Below are 14,060 nucleotides of genomic sequence, written 5' to 3'. Positions count from 1 at the left end.
TCCACTTTCAGGACCTAATTACTTCCCAAAGGCCTTACCTCCTAATACTATCACACTGGGGATTAGGCTTCAACATATGAATTTTGAGGGTACACAAACATTTAGTCCACAGCAGGTACCAGCTGTGGTTGGCCAGGAAAGTCAGGATAGTGCGGTCTAGGAGGGCAAGGGGTGCTGTCAGGGAAGACACTTTGGACAAAGAGGGTGGAGGAGCAAAGGCCAGTGAGTCACCGCCTGTCTGAGGACCAGTAAGGACTCGGAATGGCTATGGCCTAGATAGTGTTGGGAAGGGCAATGATCGTGTGAAAGGTAGTAGAAGATAGGTTGGGGCCAAATCATGTGAGGCCTAAAAGAGATTGGGGAAAGACTGGGCTTCCTACAGCCTGCTTGGTAGATAATAAGAACACTGACAGAGCAACAGCTGATTGTGTATGTTGGGCGCTTTACATTTTTTTACAAAGCACCTCCAGTCCTTCTTCCACTCTGCCCTCACAATTTCTAGCATACAGGCAAGAGTGATAAGTTTAGGATCAGGAGCCTGGTATCCACTTAGTCAGGAAACAAGTTGTGTAGTAGATTCGAACAAGTCACTTCCCATCGCCAAGGCTTTACTCATCTCTAACCACAGGGGCCAATTCTCAGAGCTTTCGGAAGGATTTCACAAAACCATACACATAACAGTGCTATATCTAACTTCTGGTCCTCAGTTCTTTCTCTGTTAAATGAGGACAATTCCTGTCCAGCCTAATTCAGAGGGTCTGTGGCTGTGATTCTGTAAGCAAAGGTCAATGGTAAGAATATTCTTAACAGGCCAGTGAGAAGTTTGTTCCCCTTTTGGCAGATGAGGCCAGGAAAGTTAGTGCTTCTTGGTTGGTGGCTGAAAGCCTCAGAGAAGGAACTTCGGATTCTTTAACGGTATCTCTTAGTACTCGCCACACTATTTCGTTTATACGGGGAAGAGAGGGACAGACAGCGCACAAGCGACAGACAGCGCAGGACCTACTGAAATAGAAAGAGCCAGGCGCCATAATAGACGGCCCGAGACAGGCCCACTTAAAGGGCCAGAACTTCTCGTGCCCCGCCCCCCTCTCTCAAGGCCATCAATCAGACAGCGAGGCGCTCCGTGACGCCATCTTATCGCGACTAAACGGAGTGGCGGCGGCATTTCCTGGTGTCTGAGCCTGGCGCGGAGGCTATGGGCAGCCAGGAGGTGCTGGGCCAGGCGGCCCGGCTGGCCTCCTCCGGTCTCTTCCTGCAGGTACTCTCTGCCCGTCAGGTTCCAGCTTGTACTGCAGCCGGGATTCGCGGGATGGCAGCCCTTGGGCCCTTGAGATCCTGCCCCAGGGCCGACCCAGTCCCGAGGTGGACCCCGCAATGGAGGGGGTGGGGGAGTCGACCGGAGACGGTGGCATTGATGAGGGGGGACCCTGGCCCGGAGATAGGAGCCTGCCTTTAGAGTCTAGGCCGGGTGACTGCAGACAAGCCGCTTTCCTTCTGAGCATTCTATTTCCCATATGGCAGTAGGAGTGAATTAGATCAGGTGGCAGGGGTGAGGGACTGGTATTTCGTGCTCGAGAATCTGATATTTTTCAGGCAAGGAGTTCATTTCCTTCATCAAACACCTTCCTCAAACTTTGAGTCCCACTGAGTTCCGAGAGACCATATGGCATAGCTAAGAACAGAAATCTGGAGTTAGGCTTGGATTGCTCCGTGACCCAGGACAAGTGACTTCACCTGCAGAGCCTGAGTTCCTCACTAGTAAAATGGGGGTAATAATATGTCGTACCTAGCTCATAAGCAGGGATTGAATGGGATCATTCAAATAAACGTACTTAACACAGTACCCGGCTCTTAGTATGCATTTAATACATGTTGGCTGCATCTTCTGTTTATGTGATCTTGGACAAGTCACTTCCCTTCTTGGCCCTAATTTTTGTCATCTGTCAGGTATGATACAGGCCAGTTAGTCCAAATGGTATCCGAAGATTCTTTCAACCCCAGGAGCTGAACCTCTTAAGTCAAGTGGCTCAGTATCTCTCTGTCTCACTCTTGAGCCAATCAACCCTACTTCACACAAGTCCCGAATCTACCCTACCCCTTAGAGAGGCACATGGAGGGCAGAAGAAAGAACCAAGCAGAATGGGGCTTGAGTTTGGGCCTTGTCACTTGCTAGATGCCTGCCTTCGGGATAAATCCCATGACTTCTGTATCAGTTTCTTCATCTTAAATGAGAATCATAGTGCAACCTCACAGGGTCATTAGGAAGATTAGATGAAATCATGCCTCTTAAGTGCCTGGCACACTACAAGTACTTAATAAATGTAGCTATTTTTATTAGGGTAAGAAGTATTTTTAAAATAGTCAATGTAGGAATGAAATGAGATAACCTATGGAAAGCATGTTGAAGAGTGCCTTGCACGTGATATGTGCTTAGTAAATGTTAGCCATTCTAAGTTTACCTAGGGATTTTTTTTTTCTGTTTCACTACATAAATAACTGAGTTTATTGTTTTATCCACAATGTTGGTTTTTTTCAGCCTTTGATAATATCTTACTACTCAGATAGGCTTCATAAAACGAAAACAAGTTATAACGGAAAACACACTGGACTACGAGTCAGGTGGCTTACCTGTAAGGTCAAGCTGGGTCATTTACTTGCCGTGTGACAGTGAGGAAATCACTTAACCCTCAGTCTTGCTTCCTGTGCATTTACCTCGTTGTTTTTAGTGTCAAATAATTTAACAGATGTGAGAGAGCCTTTTTGTTAAAACTGTAAAGTTGGCTGGACGTGGTGGCTCATGCCTGTCATCCCAGCACTTTGGGAGGCCAAGGCAGGAGGATTGCTTGAGCTCAGGAGTTAAAGACCAGCCTGGGCAACATGGTGAAACCTTGTCTTTACAAAAAATACAAAAATTAGACGGGCGTGGTGGCATGCACCTGTAGTCCCAGCTACTCAGGAGGCTGAGGTGGGATGATCTCGAGTCTGTGAGGTTGAGGCCTCAGTGAGCTGTGATTATGCCACTGCACTCCAGCCTGAGCAACAGAGTGAGACCCTGTCTTAAAACAAAAGCTGTAAAGTCCTTTGCAGAAGTAAATGAAGGCTGTGTTGCTAATAAGGACTGCAGTGTGTGGCAAATACTGGGTGGCGTAAGCAACCTCAGTTTCATTAGCTGCAACCTTTATTCAAACCAATTAGGAGATATGGATATGGCCTGGAACATTAAGTTTCTTAGACAGTGGTAACTTTGAGGTTAACGTAAGTATGTACACATGGTGTTTTGTTTTTTGTTTTCTAGATGGAGTCTCGCTCTGTTGCCCAGGCTGGAGTGCAGTGGCACTATCTCGGCTCACTGCAACATCCGCCTCCCGGGCCCAAGAGATTCTCAGGCCTCAGCCTCCCAAGTAGCTGGGATTACAGGTACCTGCCACCACACCTGGCTAATTTTTGTATTTTTAGTAGAGACAGGGTTTCACCATGTTGGACAGGCTGGTCTCGAACTTCTGACCTCAAGTGATCCACCTGCCTCAGCCTCCCGAAGTGCTGGCATTACAGGTGTGAGCTACCGCGCTCGGATTTTTTTTTTAATAACCATATTTTTATATGGTTTCTTGAGTGTTTTCATTCTTGTATGCTTTCTCAAATTACACTGTAGACACTTCAGGTAGCTTTGTGGTTACATTTTATTCTGCAAGAATTTGAGAGCTTGTTCTATCTTAATTCTAAGCCACCTATGCTGAAAGTATTAATGCCTTTCATTTGTATGCACTTAAAAAATGCTTTCACTTCTACAGTCTCATTTCTTTTAAAAATATTTCTTGTAGAGATGAGGTCTCACTGTGTTCCCCAGGCTGGTCTCAAATTCCTGGCTTCAAGTGATCCTCCTACCTTTCAGCCTCCCAAAGTGTTGGGATTTTCTTTTTTTTTTTTTTTTAAGATGGAGTCTAGCTCTGTCGCCCAGGCTTCACGCTATTCTCCTGTCTCAGCCTCCCGAGTAGCTGGGACTTACAGGCACCTGCCACCACACCCGGCTAATTTTTTGTATTTTTAGGAGAGGCGGGGTTTCACCGTGTGAGGCAGGATGGTCTCGATCTCCTGACCTCATGATCCGCCAGCCTCGGCCTTCCAAAGTGCTGGGATTACAGGCATGAGCCACTGCGCCCAGCTAAGTATTGGGATTACAGGCATGAGCCACTGTACCCAGCCCTACAATCTCTTTTGATCCTTTTAATCAACCCTATGTGATAGGTAAACTCATTTGACCGAGGAAATTGAGGCTTATAACAATTAGAAGATAACAGATAGAAGAGCTAAATGGTGAACTGTATTTTTAGTAGAGACGGCATTTCACCATGTTAGTCAGGCAGGTCTCGAACTCCTGACCTCAGTTGATCCACCCGCCTCGGCCTCCCAAAGTGCTGGGATTACAGGCATGAGCCACCATGCCCAGCCATATCTGCATGTTTCTAAGGAGCAGCTACAGAGCTGTCATCAGACTCAAAAGACCACCTTTGACTCCATAACGGTTAAGATGGTGATTTCTTGGCTTTGGAGACCTTGCTACTCTGTGACACTTTAGGTACAGTGTTACACAATGTCCCTTTTTGGTCATAGCTGTCCCCAGAGATTTTCAGACCACAGTAGTCCATTGATATGCTTAGATCAAATCTTCCAAATTGCAACTCTTCACAGATAACTCTAAGGGTGCTTGACACAGAAGTGATTTTCATTTGCTGCTGGGATGCAGAAGGGAGTCATTCAGTGAATGAGGTTTGCACTCTTCCCAGCATCCCCATTTAGCAACCCTGTTTAATTACAGTCTTCTTGTTCTCTGTGTCTCATGGGAGAAGTTCTTTGCTTAGATGGTTTTCTTGAATTGACAGATTGGAAAGTCTCAGGATATGTCCCTTTCAAGCGGCAATAATTGGACACTGTCTCCCTTCCCCCCATGTTACATTACGTTATCTTATTTTTGCAGCATCATTTAAAAGGTATTTCAACTTCTCCCTGGAAAGAGACAAGTATTCAATAAAGAAATACATTTTCTATGTTCTAATTGAGAAAACTGAAGTTCAGAACGATATAAATGTCATTATTGAAGTTCCTAGATATTATGAGGCAGAGAAGAAAAGAGAAATTAGTCCCCATGATTTCTGGTGAGTCTGCTATACCCTTAAGGCTCCCACTTGCTAAGCGTGTGCTATTTCTAAACAGGCTGGGGTGGGGGAGTGTGGCCAGGGCCCGGCAAGGTGAACCACTAACTAGAATTCTCTTTCTGCTTCCTCAAGGGCTTGACTTTGAGTCTGTAGAAACTCAGTGAGTCTATTGGGGCCTCTTTGTTGTTGTTAATAAATTAGGGAGCCTTCCAAGTGCCTTCCTGGGTTCTTTGACTACTGCACGGGAGTGCTGAGAGATCCCATGGAATGAAATTTCAGGAGAAATGCAGACAGGTTGGGCGTCTTAGAGGAGAGTCTCCGTGACAAAGCTGCTGTATGTCATTACACCACGTTAGGAAGAACAGCCACATTGTTCTCATTTCAGCTAAGTAAACACTTCTAACGTCATTTATTCTTACGTATTTTTCCTCTTTTTCTATAGGTGTTGTTTCGGTTGATCACCTTTGTCTTGAATGCATTTATTCTTCGCTTCCTGTCAAAGGAAATCGTTGGCGTAGTAAATGTAAGGTAGGAGGAGATGCACCCTGGCACTGTCAGAGTTCACCTTCCTAGCCAGGCTTTCTTCAAACTCTGTACCTGTTTGTCATCCTTGGATTCTAGAAGCATGGACCTTTATCAGAAGCAGAATGTCTTAGCAGTAGGCTGAGGAGAAGCGTGCAGGAGTGGAGGGACGCGCAGGCGATGTTGCTTTTAATGGACTCATGGAGTGTTTTCCATTAGCAGCCTCCAAATGCACATTTCTTTGCCAGCTGTTCTGGTTTTCCTGCTCTTGGAAGTCAGGAAGGAGAAGAGTGGGAGTAATTCATTAAAAACTCTCTCTCAGATATAATCCTATGTTCTTGTCCTGCTGACAGCAAAGGAAACAGAAATTCGGTAGTTTGTGAGGATGCGCTTCATAATGGCAGGGCTGGAGCAGCCACCTTCCTTCCCTCCTCAGTGATTTTATAATTGGGATATGGCAACTGGGATTCGAGCTTGAGTCTTTGTCATCAGTTTCTTGGAGGCTCTTGGAAAGATGACTTCTTTGTCTTTTAGACTCAGCTTGTTTCTTCTACTCGCCTCCTTTCTGTTCAAGGACACCCACGCATATTTTGTCTTCACAAATGACACAAAGTATATGAAATGATGTGAGTGCTCGGAATAGCTCAGCTTCTCAGGTGTGTCTTCATGTCCTGATAAATAAGACAATATGTTCCAGACAGCATTTCATGTCTAATACTTACCAAACATATACTCTTGGCTCTGGTCTCAGAGCTTAGTGGCAGGACTCAAGCTTTGAGCAAAGGAATCATCTGTGGAGTTTTGCACTACATAGTGCTGAACAGGGGCCCAGGAATCTGAATTTTTATAAGCTCCTTAGGTGATTTTGAAACAGGGACCATTCTTTGAGAAATATGTTTTCTTTTCCTCTTCTTCACCTTCTTCTTCTTTTTCTTTTTTTGAGACGACAGGCTTTTGCCCTATCACCCAGGCTGGTGTGCAGTGGCGCCATCATGGCTCACTGCAGCCTTGACCTCTTGGGCTCAAGCGATGCTCCCGTATGAGCCTCCTGAGCAGCTGGGACTACAGGTGTGCACCACCACACCTGAATAATTTTTTTATTTTTTGTAGAGATGAGGTCTTACTGTGTTGCCCAGGCTGGTCTCGAACTCCTGGGCTCAAGCGATCCTCCCATCTTAGTCTCCCAAAGTGCTGGGATTGTAGGCATGAGCCTGAGAAATATAGGCACTTGGCCCTAAGAAATACTGTTTTAAAAGCAGGAAGGAAGAGGGGCAAATCCTCCTAGGGGCTCAGATTTTTCTCCCCAGGCAGCCTTCCTGAGATTGGCAGGTCCTGCTTTGACAGCCCTTGTCTGGCCTGCCCTGCTCCCCTGCTTAAGGTTTGGTTCCATCTCCTTATTTGCAGTGTTCCACAGAGGCACTGGGTAGCAGGATAATCCTTGGACAACCCCAGAGACCTTAACCCTGGGCTGTCCCTACTCTGGCTTCACCCAGACAGCTGTCTATTGAGGAGGGGAGATCTCAGCTACTCCTCGCTAAGATGCAGGAAGGCTCACCCAGGTGCTGCCCACCTGGGAGGTACCCAGGCACGCCTTGCTGATCTGGGTTGCAGCAGCCTCTGTAACGGTTGCCAGCCTTGTTGCCTGTCTTGAGATTCTTTTGGCCAGAGCCTCCACTCGGTAGAGGCTCAGCTTTTCTCACAGGGGCCATCGGTCACTCGTGTCAGTGTGACCAAGAAGGGTGAGGTTATAATCTTATCTTCTCCTCCTTGTGGTCATGGCCACACCTCTGCCTGTAGCCATGAAGGCTGAAGCCTTTTGAGGCCACTGCAGCAGTTTCTATCCTTCACGTAACTGTAGGCACACACCCTCAGGTGTCTTTCATTTGGTTCCTAACTCATTAGTTCTCATGGATCAGACCGGTAGGGGGTCCTGTAAGAGCCCACTGCCTTCCACATCACCACCAGTGGTTTATGACCAAGACTTTATCTCCTCCCTGTTGCTGGAAAAATCCCAGAAGTTCTCTCTATGAAAAAACTTGAGACCTTATTGATTTCTCCCTTTCATTTACAGACTAACGCTGCTTTACTCAACCACCCTCTTCCTGGCCAGAGAGGCCTTCCGCAGAGCATGTCTCAGTGGGGGCACCCAGCGAGACTGGAGCCAGACCCTCAACCTGCTGTGGCTAACGTGAGTTGTGCTTTGGCAGGAGACACGTTTCAGGAAGGCAGGTGTAGTGAGCATTGGAAATGAAACAGTAACACGTGCCTAAAGCTGAATTGCCCCCAGATTCAGTTTCGCCATGGGTTTCTGGGAGCAGGCATACAACAAGAAGGGGAGAGTGTTTGTGTCAAAGGAACTTCTTGGCTCATTTTCTCTCTGGATATCCAGGAGCCAGGAAGAGGTTCTGGGTTGGGGTTTCTGGGCCAGGTTTCTAGCCCTGGTTTCATCCTCTTTGGAGGTGGTTTCTTGCTGTTTCTGACCACCACTGTGGGCTCCACTTGGCCTGTGCCATCTTTTTTATTCCTAATCTTTTTGCTCTATAATATCTTTTGAGCTTTTAACAGCCACTTAGATTTAGTATTTCTTGAAAGCCTTTTATGGGTTTCATTACATTTTTCTTCAGTTTTGTTATGTGACTTCAGTTCTGAGTCTTTTAGGATATTCTTGAAGATCAAATACATTAGCTTAAAATTGCAATGGCTTTTCTCCAGCTAGGTCCCTGCAGGGAGGGCTGGGGTTTGAGGTTATTTCCCAGTGCTGCCCTTGCATAACTCCTTATTGCCTCACAGAAATGACTGTCATGAGGGCTGGTAGGTGTTCATTTTATTAGAGGAACAACTGTTAACCACCCAGTCATATTTAAGTGCCCCATGGTACACATGTGAAACATGCGAAAGGATACTGAGCACTGCTCTGTTGGTTATTTGGGATGCAAGGAACAGCTGTATACAGTCTGTCAGTCATTCTAACAGGCCTTTTCTTTCTGGGAATTTTGCTTATGGGGTCAGTATGTGTAACCCAGTGGATAGAAGTTTAGGCTTTGGAGTTATTGCAGGATTGGGTCTTGCTTCTGCCCTTGATTAGCTGTTCATGACCTTGGCCAAATTGCCCAGTGCCTGTCAGCCTCAGTTTCATTTTTTTAATGGAGATAATGACAGAGGATCATTGTGAGGTGTCAGTGAGATAAGCGGCATGAATCATAGTGCCTGGCATGTAGTTAGTATCTTATAAATAAATGGTAGCTGTTTGTATTATAACTATTTTTTTCTGTTCAGTGTTACTATTTTTTTTATTTTAAAATTTAGTGAATTATTTTTTTTCTCCTCTTCCAGAGTCCCCCTGGGTGTGTTTTGGTCCTTATTCCTGGGCTGGATCTGGTTGCAGCTGCTTGAAGTGCCTGATCCTAATGTTGTCCCTCACTATGCAACTGGAGTGGTGCTGTTTGGTCTCTCGGCAGTGGTGGAGCTTCTAGGAGAGCCCTTTTGGGTCTTGGCACAAGCACATATGTTTGTGAAGCTCAAGGTCAGTGCACCTTCTGCTGTGAATGGGAAATGGGAAGAATAAGAAAAAGCGTTGTTTTTTAAAAATGCTTTTATAGGAGAGAATGAATGATTTTTCCAGACTTGCACCTAAAAATGTATTTAGAAAAAGATAACATGGTCAGTTAAGTTCTTACACTTGAAATTTGTCAGATGGGCTAGGCTAAAGTTCACCTCTATTTTACCATAAATAAAAAACAGATTTGCTAATAATTTATTAGTTCAAGTCAGAATTTAGAAGGACCGTAAAGGTTTTTCAGATTTTTCTAGTGGTTATATTTAGTTGTATACTAACATTAACTTTTCTCTCTTCATCTTTTATAATAGATTACAAAAGAATATATATTTAATGTAAATCTTAAAGCATAATATACTGAAAGATCCATGAACCCACCACCCTACCCAAGAAGTAAAACGTTACTGATACTTATGTCCAGCTGTGTGCCCTGCCCCCACAGCCAGGGTAACCACTGCCCTAGATTTTCTGTCTATCATTCCATTACATCTTGACTTTTTGATGATGTTTGTAAACTGCACCTTAACCACATGTTTGCAGGTGATTGCCGAGAGCCTGTCGGTAATTCTTAAGAGCGTTCTGACAGCTTTTCTCGTGCTGTGGTTGCCTCACTGGGGATTGTACATTTTCTCTTTGGCCCAGGTAAGAATCATGGCTTTTAACTTTTTATATGATCTTTGTTTCTCCAACTGGTTTTTCTTCTTGTTCCCACCGCCGTGTGGTCTGCATTCGCAGTACCCATGCCTGTGCAGGAGGTGGAAACACCAGAAGGGTGGCCTTGGCACTGCTTCTCTAGCTGCCAGGTCCATTGTGTTCCATACACTGAGACCGTAGGTGTTTCTAGGGACCTGGTGAGGGCCACACACTGGACTTCATTGTCGAACATCAAAAACCCCTTTTAGACATTCAGTGGGCAAGCCTGTTTCAAACTGATCTTTGGTCATCTGAAAGTCTTGTAAAGGAGAAAAAAATCAGTAGGGGATGGGGTGGGAATCAAATTGTATATGTATTATTTTCCCTGGATTTCCATCTTTTTTTTGCAGAATAGGTGGAAACTCTGCCAAGCCTGTTTTAAACTTAGATTGAAATCTCACATAATTCAGAGGGCATGAATCAAGTCAGAGTAGGTATGTGTTCAGTTTTAGCAATTTAGGCTTCATTTCCATCTCATTGTTTCCTAGTTCTAGTTCATATTTCTAGTTCTAATAAAAATACAACTAGAGTACAAGTGCTATTTTTAAAAATGAAATTTAAGATCAGATAGTTACCAGAACATTTTACAGTGCAAAGCAGTTGTAGTTTTCATTAATGTTTAGGAAGATAAATTAAGATTCTTAGTAATGATTTATGTAAAGGGTACTTCTCACAGAGGACACTGGCATCAGGTGGATGGCTCACAGCAGTGCCGCTGGAGCTTTAAGGGCTTGGAGCGTGAAGAAAGAAGGCTGGTGGATGATGGGCTCTGTCTCAGGCATGGTTGGGAGTGGAGAGCAGAGGGGCCCACACCTACTAAAGTGAGACTCTTCTTTTTCCTTGCCCTGTGCCTTTACTACAGGAGCAGCCTTGATATTGCCAGGTTGAAAGCAAGTCTAGAGGTGCCAGTCTTTCTTGAACCAGTGTGCACTGCTGTTTTCAGGAGGGAAAGAGGGTCGAAGGGAGCTTGTGAAAAGGGGCTTTTTTGGACTTTCCTCCTCAATCTGCAGACAAAACCCATCTGGCTGCTCCTGGCCAGAAGCCATTCTTTTGTCCTGGATGGGTGGAGGGAGGGGTGGGCCCTCTTATCACCCTACCCTTTCTTCCCCTATCTGTAGTAGCTCTTGCCCTGGCGAATAGGAGAGAGCCAGCAGCTCAACTGTGCTTTGTAATCATTAATGGCACAGGTTTCCGGGGTTTATAGAAAACCCACAGTCCTTGATGACGGCAAGTCCTTGGATATTAACACAGTTAGGATACATAGATCTTTGCAGTGTGCTGACTAGGTGGAAGAGCCGTTCCTTTGGCCAAATACACACCTTTTGAGAATGTATCAGACATGGCTGTGATAATTGAGTTAGTGTACATCTGTTATGGAAATTACATTCTGCCTGCCGAGAAGAATTATGTTCTTCCAGTTAAGTGAAGTGTTGGGAACACTTTGCAGGTAGATGCTGCAGTGGAGTTGGGTCTAAGTGACTAGTGCCATTTCCCAGAGGGTAAGGCATTGCTGAATAGAAAGTGCAGTTAATCAAGAGAGTTCTATTATTTGACTGGCCTTTGAGATCAAATTTATAGGCATATCTTAATTATGCCTTTATTAAAACAGTTTATTTTTTTTCTCAGCTTTTCTATACCACAGTTCTGGTGCTCTGCTATGTTATTTATTTCACAAAGTTACTGGGTTCCCCAGAATCAACCAAGCTTCAAACTCTTCCTGTCTCCAGAATAACAGATCTGTTACCCAATATTACAAGAAATGGAGTAAGTAATACATTTTTATCTCTTATCATTTTAATCATAGGTGCTGCTTATCCTTGAGAGAAAGAAACTGCAACTGGTTTATTGTTATAATCATAAATAGAATTTTATAGCTCATATTTATGGAGTGCTTGCTCTATGCCAGGCCAGGGTTTCTAAATCTTTGCACTGTGGACATTTTGGCCTGCTCAATTCTTTGTTGTAGGGGCTGTCCTGTGCATTGTAGGATGTTTAGCAGCATCTCTGACCTCAAACCACTAGATGCCAGTAGCAATCACCCCTCAGTGGAGCACCCCAAAATGTCTCCACACGTTGCCAAATGTCCCCTGGGGGACAAAATTGCCCCCAGTTGACAACCACTGTGCTAGACCCTATGCTGAATGCTTTACCTGCCTTATTTAATGCTTAACAACAACCCTGAAAGGCTGACACTGTCTGTTTCTATTTTAGGGTTGAGAAACTAAGGCTTAGTGAATAAATACCTGTCCTAGGTGAGGGTCAGAGTGAGGACAGCAGCCTGGAGGGGCTCACATGCCAGCAGAGCACAGGCTCCACCATTGTGCTCCACTCTCTCTATTCTGCTGTGGTTTTGGTTTTCTTCCTCAGTTGACTTCTAGCACACAGTTGAGAGTTCTGAGAAAGTAGGGATGAACCCAAAATGGTCTTTTTTTTTTTTCTCCTTGAGACAGTGTCTCATTCTCTTGCCCAGAGTGGCGTGATCATAGCTCACTATAGCCTTGACCTCCTGGGCTCAAGTGATCCTCCTGCCTCAGTCTCCCAAGTAGCTGGGACTACAGGTACATGCCACCATGCCCAGCTAATTAAAAAAATTTTTTTTGTAGAGACAGGGTCTCACTATGTTGTCCAGGCTAGTGTTGAACTCCTGAGTTTAAGCAGTCCTCCCACCTCAGCCTCCCAAAGTGCTGGGATTATGAGCCACCATGCCCGGCCTCACATGGTCTCCTTCTGAGTGTCAGGCTAGTCTTTCAGGTGATACACTTTCCCATCTAGAGAACTGTGGATTCTACAGCTGATGTGTGGAGTGGCGCATAATCTTTTCTACTCAATTCCTTCACACTCAGGCCATTGGACTTTCATTTTCTGGCTCTTCTGGGGTCAGTGCTGCTGCCCATGCCACCGGAGCTTTACATGTGATGATGTTGCCACGTTGTCTCTGCTAAGACACTTAATGAGCTCCTCCATTCTGGGCACTTTCCCCTCTCTCCATGCTTGTTTGCTTGCCGGATGTAATGCACTCAGTTGTGGTAAGGCACATGCTGGATTTCTCCTTATTCCTCTTGTGATACTTAAAAAGTAGTAAAATATGTGAGACTTAAGTCTCAGAATTCACAGAATCCTGTTATACAACTTTTCAAGAAAAACTAGATCCTATGTATCAAAGCCAGATATGTTCTCATTTGTGAGATCAGAGTTCTCCATTCTGCTCAGCTAGATTTTACCTATAACCTAAACCAACAGGACGTTTTGGATACCACTGTGCCTCATCTACAGGCTTAGATGGTTAGGACTCAGGATCGCTTCTCTTGCCTAGAGCTTCTGCCCCCTGCCCCCAGAGCAGGTCTGAGAGTGCAGAAGAGTTCTTCTTCCCCTTAGTGTCTCCTGGTGCCCACCTGTACCAAGCCTGGCAGATTTTCATACTGGGCCTGTCCCTGTGCCCCAGCAGTATTTTGGGAAGGAACATTTGAACCATTAGTATAAGCAAAGAGAGAAGGTAAAGAAAAGAGTCTGCCAAGTGTTTATTAAACTCTGTGGTGGCCAGCCTGAGCAACATGGCAAGACTGTCTCTACAAAAAAAAATTTTTTTTAATTAGCTGGGTGTAGTGGTGTGCACCTGTAGTCCCAGCTACTCAGGAGGCTGAGGTGGGAGGGTCGCTTGAGCACAGGTCAAGGCTGCAGTGAGCCATGATTGTGCCACTGCACTCCAGCCTGGGCAACAGAGTGAGACCCTGTCTCAAATAAATAACCAAATAAATAAAACCTGTGATGGGCTCAGAACTCTAAGCTTAGTTTCTTTATCTGTCAAATGGGGATAATAATAGTACCTCACTCCTAAGGCTGTTTTGAGGACCTGATGAGTTGGGGCATGTAAGGTCTTAACATTGTGGCCTGGCACAAGTGGGTATCCTTAAGTGACAACTGATATCACCACCGTCACACTGACGCCCTGAGAGCAGAGCTGGCTCTACAGGGGCACCCTAGCTAGGCAGCTCTGATGGTATTGGTGTGGGAGCTCAGTGGTTTAATCTGGCAATATGCTCTGAAAGTACCCATGCCCAGACTGCAAGGACCCAAGCCCTGATCATGAGAAGGCTGTGTGTACCGTCACACATAGTGATACTGTTCCTGCTGACATA

General features: G+C 45.2%; 1 protein-coding gene across 8 annotated transcripts in view; it reads left to right on the top strand.

Annotated features, from left to right (window-relative positions):
- Positions 1-1,104: 1,104 nt before the first annotated feature.
- The window catches only part of RFT1 (RFT1 homolog), a 63,651-nt gene continuing 50,695 nt past the window's right edge, over positions 1,105-14,060 (top strand). Inside the window, exons 1-6 of one of the 8 annotated variants that reach the window (XM_003818742.5) lie at positions 1,105-1,258; positions 5,596-5,681; positions 7,747-7,863; positions 9,009-9,198; positions 9,772-9,873; positions 11,551-11,688. In XM_003818742.5, coding sequence (XP_003818790.2) covers positions 1,196-1,258; positions 5,596-5,681; positions 7,747-7,863; positions 9,009-9,198; positions 9,772-9,873; positions 11,551-11,688 — 696 coding nt within the window. In that variant the 5' untranslated portion in view covers positions 1,105-1,195. Of the gene's footprint in view, positions 1,259-3,295; positions 3,418-5,595; positions 5,682-7,746; positions 7,864-9,008; positions 9,199-9,771; positions 9,874-11,550; positions 11,689-14,060 lie in introns of all 8 variants that reach the window. The other 7 variants (XM_055110056.2, XM_063602450.1, XM_055110058.2 and 4 more) reach the window with 7 other exon arrangements.

This window comes from Pan paniscus, chromosome 2 (assembly GCF_029289425.2).
Source record: "Pan paniscus chromosome 2, NHGRI_mPanPan1-v2.0_pri, whole genome shotgun sequence".
NCBI lineage: Eukaryota > Metazoa > Chordata > Mammalia > Primates > Hominidae > Pan > Pan paniscus.
The sequence above is the reverse complement of the archived record's forward strand: the minus strand, read 5'-3'. Positions and strand labels throughout refer to the sequence as shown.